Raw genomic sequence first — 16506 nt, 5'->3', positions numbered from 1 at the left:
TGAAAAATAATAGACAAGACAAGAGACCACATTGCAGAGACATCTATAATGTCTAATTATATTTTTAAATACATAAAGGACATAAAATCATAATGGAATTGTAAAAAAAAAAATACTCCCACTAGGGTAAAAAACAACATTCATTCAAAGGCAGCTGGATTATCCAGGCGTGCTTTGAGGAGCTGAATTCGAGGTGAGGTTTCAGTTTGCTGAAGCAGCACAGCTGTATTTGTTCTTTGGCCAGACGGATCTGCATCTCTGCCCTCTCCATTTCACGGCTCAGCAGTGTCTCCTAGGCATCATCCCTCTGCTCTGGTTGTCTGGTGTCTTGCATTTTCTCTTTCGAGGTGGCTCGAAATCAATCACCATCAGGCCTGGCTGAAGGTCCAGCTTCTGGATCCACATGGATCAGGAGGACCTCATCTTGAATGGTGTGATCATGGTGACATGGTGACATCAGGTGCATTGACTACCTGAAATGGAAGTTAATAAGATGATCAAAAGCATGCAAGCTCCTGGAAAATGGTAGTACTATGAAAGTAGTAGTACTATAAAAGTAGCAATTATACAAGATAATAATTGTAGTTCTATAGGGACACTGATAAAATCACACATACCTGCGACTCACCATCCAGTACAACGTTTGGTATTCCATGTAAAGATTGTGACTGCTGACCACCAATGATATCAAGTACCACATCTGTGAATTCTCCCCTTTTATATGGTTTGTTCCCCGTCTGTGGGTTTTTAGCCTGGCTGTGGTCTTTGGTAGCTTGCTGCTTCAAATTCTTCCACCTCAACTTCACTTGGTGCCGAACTTGAGCACAAGAGGGTAACCACCAACGCCATGCCTCTAAATGCCCAGACTACCTTTCCACGGAAAACAACCTTCATCCGGGAAGGGGAGAAACAGCGGACCAAGCCATCACCTCCAGACTCAGGCCCACTGAACGCAGCCCGGGATTGGGAAATGCGGGTAGACCTCAGCCAGAGTCTCACCTTCCCACCCGAAATTGCAGCGACCAACCTGCGCCCAGACCTAGTCCTCTGGTCCAAGTCCTGCCGGCGTGTCTTCATCGTAGAACTGACGGTCCCATGGGAGGAGGCCATCGATGAGGCATTCGAACGGAAGAGGCTGCGGTATGCCAACTTAGCAGTCGAAGCAGAGGGGCGGGGCTGGAACGTGAAGGTGTGGCCAGTGGAGGTGGGCTGCAGAGGCTTTGTAGCCAGCTCCACCACAAGGCTCCTGAGGGCAGTAGGGATCAGAGGACAGGCCCAACGGAAGGCAATCAGAGAACTGTCCACTGCAGCAGAACGGAGCAGTCACTGGCTGTGGCTGAAACGTAGGGACCCAACATGGGCTCCCAAATGACCACGTGGTGCCACCGTGCGACACACACTCAGGCCTGATCAGCCTGTGGTGGGCCAACCTCGGCAGAGGGTGTCTTGTGATAACTGGCCGAAACACCCAATGAGGTCGGGGACCACAACTGAAGATGTGTCGTACTGGTGGCACCAGGTGATCATTGCCAAATTCCACTCCACCCAAGAGGACATCTCCAACTCCACTCAATTGTTGTGCTGAATATTTAGGGATTTTAACAACCAGTCCTATTAAGAATCCTGATGTCTGGTGTCAAAACCAGTGACCGCTGCGAAAGGGCAGCTGACAACCTGGGAAATACCTGGTGACGGCCTGAAGAGACAGCTGACAGGAGGGAACAGACCCCAACGGGGCTGGCATGGGTTAGCTACCCGTGTTGGCAGGAGCCTTTCACTACACAGTGACTTGGTTCCACCCAACTATGGCTACAAAATTCAAAAGGAAAAACACCCCTAGAGTCTGCGAGAGCGGGGGCGGAAGATGACTCATCGGCGGATCACACGGTAACAGACCCTGGAACGGAAATGACAACGAATCAAATGATCAGCACGGTATTTGACGGAGTAACAACACTGGCAGGACACAAGCTACAAAGCTGCATCTGTGGCTGGAAAAAGATAACATCAGAGAAGGGTCTCAAGATCCACCAGGGCAGGAAAAAGTGCCTAAGAGAGCTTAGCGAGGTGCCTCGCATTGACCACTACTTCCTCAGAGGTAGGGCAAATCAGTCGAGTGAAGCCCAGTGGCAGGATATTCACCACAGTCCACAGGGTATCAGAACCCCAGACGAAGCTCAACCAAGCACAGATCCATCAACGGACATGAGTCCAGAGCCTATCCAGCCACAGACAGCAGTAGAGAGGAAGATGAATGGACGAAAGCCTCAAATCTTGTGGCCTAAAGCCTGCCAGAAAAAGGAGTGGGAAAACACAGACACAGACCTTGTCCATCTTCTAGAAGGTCTGAAAGGGGGCGTGGAAAGAAAACTGGACAAGATTGGAGAGATCATTTACAGCTATGGAGCAGAGAGATTTGGGGTGAAAAGTAAGAACCATGGGACACAGAAGGAACCATCAGCCCATCTCAAGTCCAGGAGACAACAAGAGATTGAAAGACTTGTGAAAGAAAGAAGGTGCCTGAGAAAACAGTGGAAGAAGGCCACAGAAGTGGAAAGGAAAGGACTTGAGGCACTACAGGCCGACATCAAGCAGCGTCTTGCAACACTGCAAAGAGCAGAATGCTTGAGAAAGCAACACAAGAAGAAAGAGCGAACGAGGACTGCCTTCTACAGAGATCCCTACAAGTTCGTCAAAGACCTCTTTGTCAAGGAAAAAACGGGGACCCTCAAAGTACCCATAAGGGAACTAGAGGAGCACCTGAGGAAGACCTACTCTGACAACCAGAGGCATGTGCCAGCCAGCGTTCCGGATGACATGCCACCAATCCAACCACCTGAGCACCAGATGGAAACAAGGCCCCCTACATGGAGCGAAGTTGAGAGCACAGTAAAACGGGCAAGAACAGCCTCAGCCCCTGGGCCCAACGGCGTTCCATACAGGCTATATAAGAACAGTCCAGGCGTCTTGAAGTACCTCTGGAAGCTAATGAAAGTGGCATGGGAAAAGGGAATCATACCAAAGGCATGGCGAAGGGCAGGAGGGATCCTGATTCCCAAAGAGAAGAATTCCTCAACCATCGACGAGTTCCGCCAGATCAGTCTACTGAACGTGGAAGGAAAGATTTTCTTCAGTGTTGTGGCCCAGAGGCTCTCAGTATTCTTGCAGAAGAACAACTTTGTCGACACCTCAGTGCAGAAGGCAGGGATAAGTGGATTCTCAGGATGCCTGGAACACACAAATGTCATCTGGCACCAGATACAAACGGCCAAGAAGGAGAAGAAAGACCTGCATGTGGTTTTCTTAGATCTTGCCAATGCCTTCGGGTCAGTGCCTCATGAGATTTTGTGGACAGCGTTCAACTTCTTCCAAGTCCCAGAGGGCATCACAAGGCTGGTCAAAGCCTACTTCCAGGACCTCCAGTTCTGTGTTACAGCACAAGCCAGTACAACTGCTTGGCAGCACCTCGAGATAGGCATAATGGCGGGCTGCACCATCTCTCCACTGGCGTTTACCATGGCAATGGAGCTCATTATTCGAGCATCCCGATGGGTTGTTGGAGGGGAACGGTTGAAGAGCGGGCTGCGTCTTCCACCAATCAGGGCGTACATGGATGACATGACGACAATAACAACAACAAACGCATGCACCAAACGCCTGCTGGATAAACTCCAGGGAAACATCTAATGGGCACGAATGGAGATTAAACCCAGTAAGTCCCGCAGTATCTCCATTGTCAAAGGCAAGCTCGCCAATGAGAGGTTCCACGTCAACAACGAGCCAATACCAACAGTTCTGGAGAAGCCCATCAAAAGCCTTGGCCGCTGGTATAGCGCAGAACTCAAAGACTCGAAGCAGGTGGAACAACTCAAGCAGGATACAATCAGTGGCCTCAAGCAGATCAACAACACTGCTCTCCCTGGGAAGCTGAAACTGTGGTGCTTTCAGTTTGGACTGCTGCCCCGTCTCATGTGGCCAATTTCCATCTACGAGGTCACACTATCCCATGCCAACCGGCTGGAGAGACTGGTGAATGCACAAGTGAGGAAGTGGCTTGGACTGCCGAGAGGCCTTAGCAGCATAGGCCTGTATGGCAACGGAGCCCTCTCCCTACCAATCTCAAGCCTGGTGGAGGAGTACAAATGTGCCAAATCAAGGCTGGAAATGACTCTCACAGAATCCCGGGATCCATTCGTCAGAGGTGCTGCTCCAATCCTAGCAACGGGGAGGAAATGGAAGCCATCTGCAGCAGTTGCGGTGGCAAAGACCGCCCTCAGACACCGGGATATAGTGGGGCATGTCCAACATGGCAGAGGGGGCCTTGGCTTGGAAACAACAACACCCACATGGCAAAAGGCTACTCCAACCGAACGGCGGAAGATGGTGGGTGAGGAGGTGCGCCACCAGGAGGAAGCAGCCAGGTGCGCCAAGGCAGTCTCCCAAGCCCAGTAAGGCCGCTGGATGAAGTGGGAGAGCGTGGAGAGGAGGAAAATCACGTGGAACGAGCTGTGGAGCATGGAGTCTAATAGGCTAAGTTTCATCATCAGAGCCACATATGATGTCCTGCCCTCTCCTACCAACCTACATCTCTGGTATGGAGAGGACCCAGCCTGTCTCCAGTGTGCAGCCCCAGCAACCCTCAAACACATCTTGGTGGGTTGCAAGACCAGTCTAACTCAAGGAAGATACACCTGGCGCCACAACCAAGTGCTAAAGTGCTTGGCTGCCGAACTTGAGCACAAGAGGGTAACCACCAACGCCATGCCTCTAAATGCCCAGACTACCTTTCCACGGAAAACAACCTTCATCCGGGAAGGGGAGAAACAGCGGACCAAGCCATCACCTCCAGACTCAGGCCCACTGAACGCAACCCGGGATTGGGAAATGGGGGTAGACCTCAGCCAGAGGCTCACCTTCCCACCCGAAATTGCAGCGACCAACCTGCGCCCAGACCTAGTCCTCTGGTCCAAGTCGTGCCGGCGTGTCTTCATCGTAGAACTGACGGTCCCATGGGAGGAGGCCATCGATGAGGCATTCGAACGGAAGAGGCTGCGGTATGCCAACTTAGCAGTCGAAGCAGAGGGGCGGGGCTGGAACGTGAAGGTGTGGCCAGTGGAGGTGGGCTGCAGAGGCTTTGTAGCCAGCTCCACCACAAGGCTCCTGAGGGCAGTAGGGATCAGAGGACAGGCCCAACGGAAGGCAATCAGAGAACTGTCCACTGCAGCAGAACGGAGCAGTCACTGGCTGTGGCTGAAACGTAGGGACCCAACATGGGCTCCCAAATGACCACGTGGTGCCACCGTGCGACACACACCCAGGCCTGATCAGCCTGTGGTGGGCCAACCTCGGCAGAGGGTGTCTTGTGATAACTGGCCGAAACACCCAATGAGGTCGGGGACCACAACTGAAGATGTGTCGTACTGGTGGCACCAGGTGATCATTGCCAAATTCCACTCCACCCAAGAGGACATCTCCAACTCCACTCAATTGTTGTGCTGAATATTTAGGGATTTTAACAACCAGTCCTATTAAGAATCCGGTCCACCGTCCTCTTGTGTCCAGATCCTGTGGCATTCACACTGTCTGTAATTTCCTTCCATATTCCGCTGTTTGCTTTAGTCACTCCACCCTCTCTGTTAAAACTATGGACTATGGAGTCATAATTATTTCTTACACTCTGCAGCAGGGTCTAAGCAGATGTAAAATTAGGCCCCTTTTTGTCCATCTTTCTCACTTGTTTGGTCAGGTCAGCAATTAGTTTTATAGGTCTGGCCGTTACTTGCTATCAATTACATAATTAACCACAGGCCCTAACAAATCTGGACATGCATTGCAGGTGTGTATTTGCAATTACAAATTATTCAGAGACTGATGTAGGCCTACTGACTGAAAGAATAGTCAGAACACAGTCATGGCAGGGATTGTTCATATCTTCCATGCTGGAAGGAGAGGCTACCGCCAAAGGGTCCACACCAAGCACCCCAAACCTCTCCAACAGTACACAACAGAAGAACTTAACGATCGTTTTCGATTTGGACTTGATGACATCAACTACATTGCTGATCTGGTCAGGCCACAACTGCAGTGCAGAACCTTGCGGAGTCATGATCACAAACGTGACCCAAAAAATAAAAATAAAATTGATTTGCCATGAAGGCTAAAAATGTTTATTATGTGTATTATTTCAGTGAACAAACTTTGCCATCTTATTTATATTGAAACATATTTTTAAATAAATTGTATAGTACATTTTGCTCTGGTAATCCACTGGAAATCCACCCCTCTTGTGGGATCAAGATAATTCAGTTTTTTGGGATCAAACTGATCCCAATCCTGTGTTGTCGGTTTGAACTACCTGTTTTTAAGATTTGATCCAGATTAAAGCTTGGATTTGATTTCCTGATCTGATCGGATATCAAAGTGATCCTAATCCTGTTTTTTGGTTTTGAACTACCCAAAATCCAAATCTGATCGGATCAGATAGGGATTAAAAGTTTTGAACTACTGGGCCACTAAGACTAACCCTTTCCTCGTCTTTTTCACTTCCTCTTTCCTCTCTCTCCCAGACGTTTGAGAAAAAAGCTCTTACTAATACCATGACTTGTGGTTAGAGTGTCTGCCCCGAGATTGGGAGGTCGTGAGTTCGATCTCCGGCCGAGTCATACCAAAGACTATACAAATAGCACCCGATACCTGCTTGGCACTCAGCATTATGGGTTGAATTGGGGGTAAGACCCTGCAACATACCAGCGTCATGTTCAGGTGGTACATCAAGCCGCCTCACACTACGGAAACAGGAGATTAGGCTCGAGACCCTTTGATTCTCAAAGCTTACCATGACTTATGTTTTGCTACCCCCCCACCATTTCTCTTTGTTTGCCACCCCCTTCCTCTCTCTCTCTTTTTCCCTATCCCCTTCTCTCTCTCCCAGTCGTTTGGAGAACAAGGTACAGGTGCTGGAGACTCAGCAGCGAGGTGAGCTGGATGACATGAGGACGGAGAAGGGGCGGCTTCAGGTGTTGGTCAGGACCCAGACGGCGGCTATCGAGGACCTGGAGAGACAGCTGAGAGTGGCCAGCACCAACAACTCAGCCTTACAGAGACAGCAGCAGCAGCTCATGGAGTCTGTACACGCTCTCTTCAACATGGTGTCTAGTAGAACAGGTACCACACACTATAATCACACGCCAGTACAAGTACAGAAGTTCTTATCGGTCGTATTTTTCAGGTTTTCTGCCCGAAATGACATGCCCACAGTGAATATAGAATATCTCCACAATCACAAGTACCAATGATCTTGTTATCAAATGAAAGCTAACACCTGTGGGGTGGCTGTAGAAGTGTCAGAATCAAAATATATGGTACTCAGTCAGAGTAAATAGAGCTAGAACATTGTGAAAAATCTCAAATTCACTCTCTGCCTAAAAAGAAAACAGCATTTAGAGTGAATATCAGCTTGGAAACCTGACTGAATAAGCCCAAATCATCTAGGAATCAGTACTCCAGGGTCTGATGATTACTTGTGCCAAATTAGATGCTAGTAATGTGAACCTGTGCAACTTTGTACCTGTTTTAGTACAGGTATATTTAGGCGGACAACCAAATTGTGCCATTTGGAGACATTTTGTCACCATCAGTGTATCAGACTTTCTCATGTATCAAGACTGTAAAATGTATTATATTTCACTGACCTATCACTATAGGTATACATTGCACCGAAATGTAATTGGTTAGACTCTGTTTCCACCAAGCAGGGCCCTGCTGCACTCTTGTCTATGCGCGCGTGTGGCGCACCCGCCTCTTTCTCACACCAGGTCAAATTACGCAGTAAAATTTCTCCCAGAACCATTGGTCAGAATGTCATGATTGACCCCTCATTTGAATCGTCAGAGCCAATAGAATCGAGCAGAGGCGGAAAAAATGACTTTCGAGGACCAATGATATCGAAATTCGGGGGTTGAAACCAAGCATGCTTGGTTTTGCTATGTGACGTGTCTGTCAACAAGGGCTTGTGACTCTCACTCTATTTACCGGCCGACGAAAAAAACGATATGGACATTGATGAACATTATTGATAAAGCTAAGCTCTTTATATCTGTTATATTAAACATAGACCCAAATCTCGCCCCACCGGTGTCCCGTGGATAAGAACAGGTTTAATGAAGCAATACTGGTCATTCTAATTCTGGTATTCTATCTGGTATGTTAGTACAGATATTGGAATGCAGCCAGAGTGTGAATCAGAGAGAGAAAAGAAGAGGAGAAAGAAAGAGAGAGAGAGAGGCAGTTAAGAAAGAGAGAAAGAGAAAGGGTAAAGAGAGAGTGAGGGTTGAGTTGAGGAATGACTCATGTTGATGTTTTTTTAGCCACGTCTATTTGATAGGATTAACTTTGTATGCTTCAGAATCACACACTTCCATAAGTCCCTTTTTAACTTCAGAGTCAACCTTGGAATATCATGCCTGAGTAGAATGTGTGTCAGTGGTTTACTCTGTCATTCCTGACACAAAATGAGATTGCTTTCATCTATGGAGAGGGAGAAAAATATGTGACACAGTCTGGTGGAAAGGTCCGCATGTAGGCAATTCTCAAGTCAAGCAAATGACCAAAACGTTTTTTTTTCAGATTAAGAATGTTTAAGTGTTAATGAGCCCACTAAATATAACAAACAACAGTTTTAGGATCACTAAATAATTTGTGAATTGGATTCACCGTATCATCTGTCGTCCTGCTTCGTGGCTTCTGTGTAAGTGATACATGGCTTGTAAACAAACGTATGTTTTAGGACGGGTTCAAAAGCAAGGACTGTGTGATCATCTAATTATGTGTAGTTATGTGTTTTTAGCATGTTGATGTTCTATCAACATGTTGTAATTTGCTAAACATGCAGTTAGATGTTCATAGCAATGTTCTTTCTTAGCTGCTAGTGATTGAGTGATTTTCTCCAGTATTTGGTTTGAGATGTTCAACATTCAAATAAGCATCTTCTTCAACTATGAAGAATTTCAATGTACGACACATCATTTGAAAGCTGCACGTTCATGAACTGTAAAACAATTAAATAATAATAATAATAAAAATGACCTTGTCCGTTTTCAGACCCTGTCACATATATCAGAAACAGTGGAAAACATGGGATTCATTAAAGAAAGAAGATTCACATAAACTGCAACTGAGAAGTTCAAAGACAATAATGCTTTATGCACACAGCCGCGATACTGCTGAATCTGCATAACCTGCATCATAATGATAAAGCATTGTACTGAACTTAAGCTTTGTGTGTGTGTGTGTGTGTGTGTGTGTGTGTGTGTGTGTGTTTGTGTGTGTGTGAGTGTGCAGGGACATCACTGAGGGACCAGAGGTTTCGTGACTGTGCAGTGGCTTATAAAGCTGGACATAACATCAGTGGACTCTACCACATATACATTGGTAACATGACAGAGCCCACCCAGGTAGATGCTATTAGAAACTGTTTTGATGTAATAACAAGTAACTTATGTTACTCACTATGAACTGAAACCAACTTCCTTAGAGAGTACTTGGAATAAGTGCATGGCGGTTACACAGTAGATGTTGGACCCAAGTGTAACACAAGTATACTGAGAGAGTTGAGAAATGGTAGCTCCTTGAGATGACCCTACTCTTATTAATAGAAAAAAAACATATTTTAAACATTTTATTTAAAAGCGCCTTTCTCAAACTCAAGGACACTGTACCAAAAAAAAAAAAAAAAAACTTGACCTATACCATAACTGTAGTCATGATAACCCTTATCCAACCCTCCGTGTGTCCCTGTTCCTCCAGGTGTTCTGTGACATGGAGACCAGTGGAGGAGGCTGGACGGTGGTCCAGCGTAGAGTCAACGGCAGTGTGGACTTCCAGAGGTTGTGGAAAGAATACAAAATGGTGAGTGGACAAGAAAACATGACTTGATTGTCCATTGTCCTGATTTCATGCACAGCCCATTCCCATACACAGAGACGCAGAGAGATCGGTGCACAGGGTCAGTTGCGATGGCAGGCCGATGGCTTCTTCGATTTCATCCCAGAAACCTGCTGGTTGCCATGGCGCACGCTACCTGCCATGTTATTCCCTGTGGGATCTGGGATGTGAACCGGCAACCCTACTTTATCATCTCTAGAGGCTATCCTACCATCTCACTGCCTCCTCCCTGGCATATGGCATGTACTGTAACAGCTTGTATTAGGAGTCTTACTGCGGTGGTCTCTCTGCTTGAATTGTTGGTGTAATGGTTTGTGTAATGGTGAGGTCATTATAATGACTCTCTGCAGGGTTTCGGGGAACCCATGGGGGAGCACTGGCTGGGGAATGAGCTGGTGTATCGGATGACCAGTCTGGTCCAGCACTCTCTGAGAGTGGAGCTGAGGGACTGGGAGGGCAACACGCCCTACTCACACTACGACAAGTTCCAGCTGGCCAGTGAGAAACAACAGTACAGGTACCGCATTGGAACTTCAGCTGGACGGGTCTCTGGACCGGCCTGGCTCTCATGGCAGGTGGTCCGAAAAGGGAGTAAAAGCATGCTGCATCATAGATGTCGTTCAATCATGAACATGTTGGGTTTTAAGCCAAATATATATAAGGCATTACCAGCATGCATGAGATGACAATGCTAACACTGTTCCCACTAACAATGCTAACACCCCTTCCAAACTCTCCCCTCGACACTCGATCTCTGGATTGTCATCTTTTTCCCACCTCTCCCCCGATGAGATTCTCACACTTATCACATCAAAGCGGGCAACCACATGCCCTCTTGACCCCATCCCCTCCCCTCTTCTCCAATCCATTTCCGCCGACATCCTTCCTTACCTTACCACCCTAATCAACTCCTCCCTATCCACTGGATCTGTCCCAGTGGCCTTCAAAATAGCCAGAGTCAAGCCTCTCCTCAAGAAACCTACCCTTGACCCATCATCTGTCCACAATTACAGACCGGTATCCCTTCTCTCCTTCCCTTCCAAAACCCTTGAACGCGCGGCATCTAAACAACTGACTGACTATCTCCGGAAGATGGATCACTTAGACCCCCACCAATCCGGCTTCAAGGCTGGGCATTCCACTGAGACTGCGCTCCTTGCTGTCACGGAAGCCCTCCACTCTGCCCAAGCTTCCTCCCTCTCCTCTGTTCTCATTCTCCTTGACCTGTCTGCTGCCTTCGACACAGTCAATCACCAGATCCTTCTCTCCATCCTCTCAGACCTGGGCATCTCTGGCACCGCACACTCCTGGTTTTCTTCCTACCTGGCGGGCCGCTCCTACCAGGTGACCTGGAGAGAATCGCTATCTTCTCCACAAACCCTCTCCACTGGAGTTCCCCAGGGTTCCGTCCTAGGGCCCCTACTCTTCTCCCTCTACACCAAGTCTCTTGGCTCGGTAATCTCTTCACATGGGCTCTCCTAACACAGCTACGCAGACGACACTCAACTCTTCCTGTCCTTCCCCCCGTCTGATGTACACGTGGCAACCCGTATCTCAGCATGTCTCGCTGACATTTCAACTTGGATGGCTGACCACCATCTCAAGCTCAATCTTAACAAGACCGAGCTCCTCTTCATCCCCGGAAAAGCCTGCCCTCTCCAAGACTTCTCCATCACAGTGGAGAACTCTACTGTAACCCCCTCCCTGACAGCCAAGAACCTTGGAGTGATCCTGGATAACCGACTATCCTGTGCGGAGAACATTGCAGCAACGGCTCGCTCCTGCAGATTCCTCCTCTACAACATCAGAAGGATACGACCATTCCTTACCAGAGAGGCAGCGCAACTCTTGACCCAGGCACTGGTCATCTCCCGCCTGGATTACTGCAATGTACTCCTGGCTGGGCTCCCCGCTTCAGCCATTAGACCTCTGCAGCTCATCCAGAATGCTGCTGCCCGGCTGGTATTCAACCTCCCCAAATACTCGCATGTCACCCCTCTCCTTCGCACCCTGCACTGGCTCCCGATAGCAGCTCGCATCAGATTCAAGATCCTGGTGCTTGCATACCAGGCAGCTAAAGGGACAGCCCCTGCCTACCTGAAGGAAATGGTAACCCCCCAAACCCCTGCCCGCTCACTCCGTTCCTCCACCTCGGCTGGCCGACTGGCCCCACCTCCTCTACACAGCAGTCGGGCTGCCCGATCACGTCTCTTCACAACACTGGCTCCCCGCTGGTGGAATGAGCTCCCCACGGCTGTCAGAACGGCAGAGTCACTACCCATCTTCCGTCGTAGACTGAAGACCCATCTCTTCAGGTTACATCTTAACTGCTCCTCCTGAGACATCTTCTGACCCTCACCACTACGTCTCCTAAAGACACCCGCTTTCCCCTTTACTGTGTCCCTAAGAACTTCTACTGCCCCCCTTGTACTGTTTCTCAGTTTCTCCAGTAATAAAAAATAAAAAAAATAAAAAAAATAAAAAACGTTTTAGTAGAAGGCGATAATAGGGAGAAGGTTTTTCCTTCTATCAGTGGCCCCGGGCCCGAGCTAGAGTACTCTTCCTGCAACGAATAGTGGACTGCTGATTCACATGCTTAGTATTCAAATGTATTGATTGTAAGTCGCTTTGGAATAAGACGTCTGCTAAATGCCAAAAATGTAAATGTAAATGTAAATGACTTCCGAAATGTACTGTATGTGATGTGAATTGTACATCTAGAAGGAGCTTCTGATCATAAGGGCCTCAACAAGAGGTTAATCCCCTGAGTGTGAGGAGGTCTGAGTGTGAGGAGGTCTGCCTGACATCTTCCCCCTCCAGACTGTTCTTGCGAGGCTACAGTGGAACAGCCGGGGACCAGAGCAGCCTGGCTCCCCATGGCACCGGCTTCAGCACCCGGGACCAGGACAACGACAACTGCCTTTGCAAGTGTGCCCTGATGCTGACGGGGGGTAAGGACATGGGACCAGGGGAGGCTGGAGGCGGCCGTGGCGCAAGAGGTAGAGCCGCTGTCTAATGATCGCAAGGTTGGCATATCAGTGGTTCGAGCCCCGGCTGGCCACATGTCGAAGTGTCCTTGGGCAAGACACTGAACGCCAAATTGCTCCTAATGAGCGGGCCGGCGCCTTGCATGGCAGCTCTATCTGTCTCGAAGACCGTCGGTCAGGGTCGGTCGATTCATGTCTGTCGGCCTGTTGGTCAGACTGCTTGCCAGACAAAAGAACATCAAGCTATGATCAAAGCTTCTTTATGGCCTGTAAGTCTTTTAAGACAGACTGCATCTGTGTGTGCAGTGCTCTTCGTACCTGTCACTCCTAACAAACACACACACACACACACACACACACTTCTCATCAGTCAGTCAACCCTTGTCTAGCCACACATTCATACAACACATAAACATATGTTTACCTGCAAGATCATATCCTAGGTCTTGGTTTGAGATACAGTCCGTGTGTTGTGATGTTATACTATCTTAGTACAAACAGTGATTATCTTAGCACTGTAACTTGATGAACCCAAAAAGCATGTCCCACCCCTCCCACTCCACACCTGTCCATAATGGATACTGACAAGCGAAGCAGATGCGGTGGTATTAATCAAATAGCGACAAGCACTGCTGATGAGCACTGCTCATGCTCTGAACTTACACAGTTCTTGGTGACCAGAGAATTGTGAGCTCATTGTACTGTGTTGATCAGCTGAGGTCTCAGTCTCTGGTGTCTGGACTCGAGGCTTGGAGCTAAAGACAACAAGAGGAGGCATAAACACCATTTGTGTGATCTTCACCAGATACAAGCATTCCAAGCTACTATCTAAGCGCTACGCAAAACACATCATGTTTCAACTCATTCCCGTAGTGATACGTTGTTCCCAATCAATGCTATTTATTCTACAGACGAACGAAAAGGGAAACCTTTCACCTTGCGTCAACTCCAAGATAAATAGTTTTTTAATGCGCCAATTTTTTATTGATTTTGAAAGTTGTTTAAGTTAATTGCTCCAGCACAGCTGGAACTCCTTTGAAAAACTTCAAACACAACTGTTTGTATAGTAGTCCATAATCAAACCACTTATAGCGAGAATCTCTTGACACATTTGATCCAAACTAAACAGTGGTTAGGTGAAGTGATAATCAGAGATGAATTATCAGTGTCTCTGTGCTTGGGGAGAGAGTGAGGCCCCGTTTCTGCTTTGAAATAGAGTAGGCAACCTTCATTCAGCAAGAGACCACACCACTCAAACAAATTTGTTGAGAGAGAGAGAGAATTAACATTAGAACAGCCATGGGTGGGGTCATTTGACCAAGTGAAAAAGAAATATATATATACCTTTGCACTCTTTGCAAATTTCAGGACCCTAAATCACTCAACCTAAAACCTCAAAATCACATCAGGATAAGCTAGTATAAAGCTATTTTGCAGTTTTTCTGTATAGGAGGCAGGCTAATTTACAAGACTCACCAACTAGTGGTCTTTGTGTAAGTAGCAGCTTCCCATTCTAAAGACTATGCTCATTTGACCCCCCAAGGCGGCGCTAAGAGTAGCTGAAATAGGCACGGCTGTCCTAGTGTTAAGTTGGAAGAGAGGAAAACATGCCTGTGTGAAGCGGAAATTGAAGATATATTTTGAGCTTTGAACTAACTTTCTGTCCTCCAGGTTGGTGGTTCGATGCCTGTGGCTTGTCCAACCTCAATGGCATCTACTACACTGTGGGCCACAACATCCGCAAGCTCAACGGCATCAAATGGCACCACTTCCGGGGACCGAGTTACTCACTTCGCTCCACCACAATGATGATCCGGCCCTCCGACTTCTAAACAGGGAGTCAGCAACACTCAGAAGAAGACGATGGTCGTGAGTGACACAGGAAGGGACTGAGATTTCCCAGGATGCACTGGGAGCATGGTTACAGGAAACAAACATGTGTAAATCAAATCAAGAATTTGGAAAAACAAGCAATCAGTCCGTCACTGGATGGCTGGATGTGATTTACTATGGGCAGAAATGGTGGGAGTCACTAGATGGGGCCAAACTGACAGACAGACAGACTGACAGAGTACTGACAGACTCCATCACTTGGCAGCTTTATACTGTATAGAGAATCTCTGGCCTCAGCTTTTTTCATGAATATATACAATGAGTGCCAGATCCTCATCCCTCCGATGTCTGTCTTTACCACAGTGTACTTGTGGTGTCAACAATACGCTTCGACATGGCTCCCTCTCTCTGTCCTCTTTCCAGAACATTCCCCAGCTGTCATCGTCAAGACTACATCAAATACATTTATGGAAATTCATATCCACAAGCCAAGAGGACTGAAATGGACGAGTGAATCATAACAAAAAGTAGATTTCTGTTTCAAAAGTTATTTGAAAAGGAATAGAGGACATTTTGATATAATGTACCAGAATAATTTAAGACTGATAAAATGTGATTTACACAGATACTGTGAGGCTTGGTTCTGTAATATTTCAACATTTTGATAATTTCTTGGATAATTTTTGTTTTGCATACTGTAAATTCAAGCTGGGCTTTATTGTTTTGCATAGTAACTGGATTGAATGTTTAATGTTTGTGCGCCTCGCTCTGCATTTTAAATGTTTTGTCTTTTAGGGAGTCTTAGGTAACCTGTATGAATAAGATTTATGTTTCTGCTCTGTAACTTTTAAAAGATGCACTTTATAAAATACGGAAAGACCGACAGATATGATACCTTACATGGCCTTTTCTTTATATTCTACTGTGGTTGAAGCGTATTTTATATTTCGTCCAAATAAGCAGTTCTGATGTGATCAAAATAGTCAATTAATATAAATCTCGATATCAAATATGTAGGCTACAGTCAACAGTAAAACTATTTACACTACATTTGGACTAACATTGTATTCTTGTGATGGATACATGCTGACTTAACACTTAAATTCAATGTGCCATGTTCAGCATAAATTCCACAGAATGTCACATTTCACATTAACATACTATGTAACACCTCTGCTACTGATGCCCCAGCTTTAGCTTTGTGGGCTAAATTGCTATTGTGGTTGGGAGACCCATGTTCACACTCATTCTGTTACATAAACATTTCATTTTCTACTTATGTTCATGTCAACTTACATTTCTTATATTGAAAGTTGATATAATCTAGAGCAGATGCTTAAGAATGGGAATTTCCTTATGCTTAAACTTCAAAGGTACCTTATTGTGTTGATCATTCTCTTTCCAATTACACAACTTAGTACAACTTCATTTAGTGGCCAGGGGGGTTATTGGCTTACACTACGGAGCACACCCAGCGGAGCGGAGACAGACCAGCGTTGGAGGCCTTTATTAGGGACACGCTCTTTTTTTGCTTCAATATAATTTGTGACCCTGCCATTATTGGAGACTTTGCGTGTGTTGGAAGTGTTTACCGTAACAACATTTGGTAAATAGCAAAACTAAGAGCACTGAAGACAAGTCATTCTTCAAATGATTGTGAAATGTGAAAAGTATGGCAATATTACTGACTGTTTTCTCATAAGTGGACAAAGATCTGGATATGGGCAACATAGAATGAAACCCT

At 46.8% G+C, this 16506-nt stretch overlaps 1 protein-coding gene across 1 annotated transcript in view; it reads left to right on the top strand.

Moving 5' to 3' along the window:
• The window catches only part of angpt4 (angiopoietin 4), a gene marked incomplete at both ends in the record, with an annotated part of 64759 nt that extends 49998 nt beyond the window's left edge, over window positions 1-14761 (top strand). The window contains 6 exons of the mRNA XM_080546118.1: window positions 6932-7164; window positions 9340-9452; window positions 9805-9906; window positions 10293-10459; window positions 12763-12893; window positions 14601-14761. Coding sequence (XP_080402244.1) covers window positions 6932-7164; window positions 9340-9452; window positions 9805-9906; window positions 10293-10459; window positions 12763-12893; window positions 14601-14761 — 907 coding nt within the window. The remainder of the gene's footprint in view (window positions 1-6931; window positions 7165-9339; window positions 9453-9804; window positions 9907-10292; window positions 10460-12762; window positions 12894-14600) is intronic.
• Between the last annotated feature and the right edge of the window lie 1745 nt (window positions 14762-16506).

The sequence above is a fragment of the Nansenia antarctica genome (genome assembly GCF_963989245.1).
Source record: "Nansenia antarctica genome assembly, chromosome: 15".
Classification (NCBI taxonomy): domain Eukaryota; kingdom Metazoa; phylum Chordata; class Actinopteri; order Argentiniformes; family Microstomatidae; genus Nansenia; species Nansenia antarctica.
The sequence above is the reverse complement of the archived record's forward strand: the minus strand, read 5'-3'. Positions and strand labels throughout refer to the sequence as shown.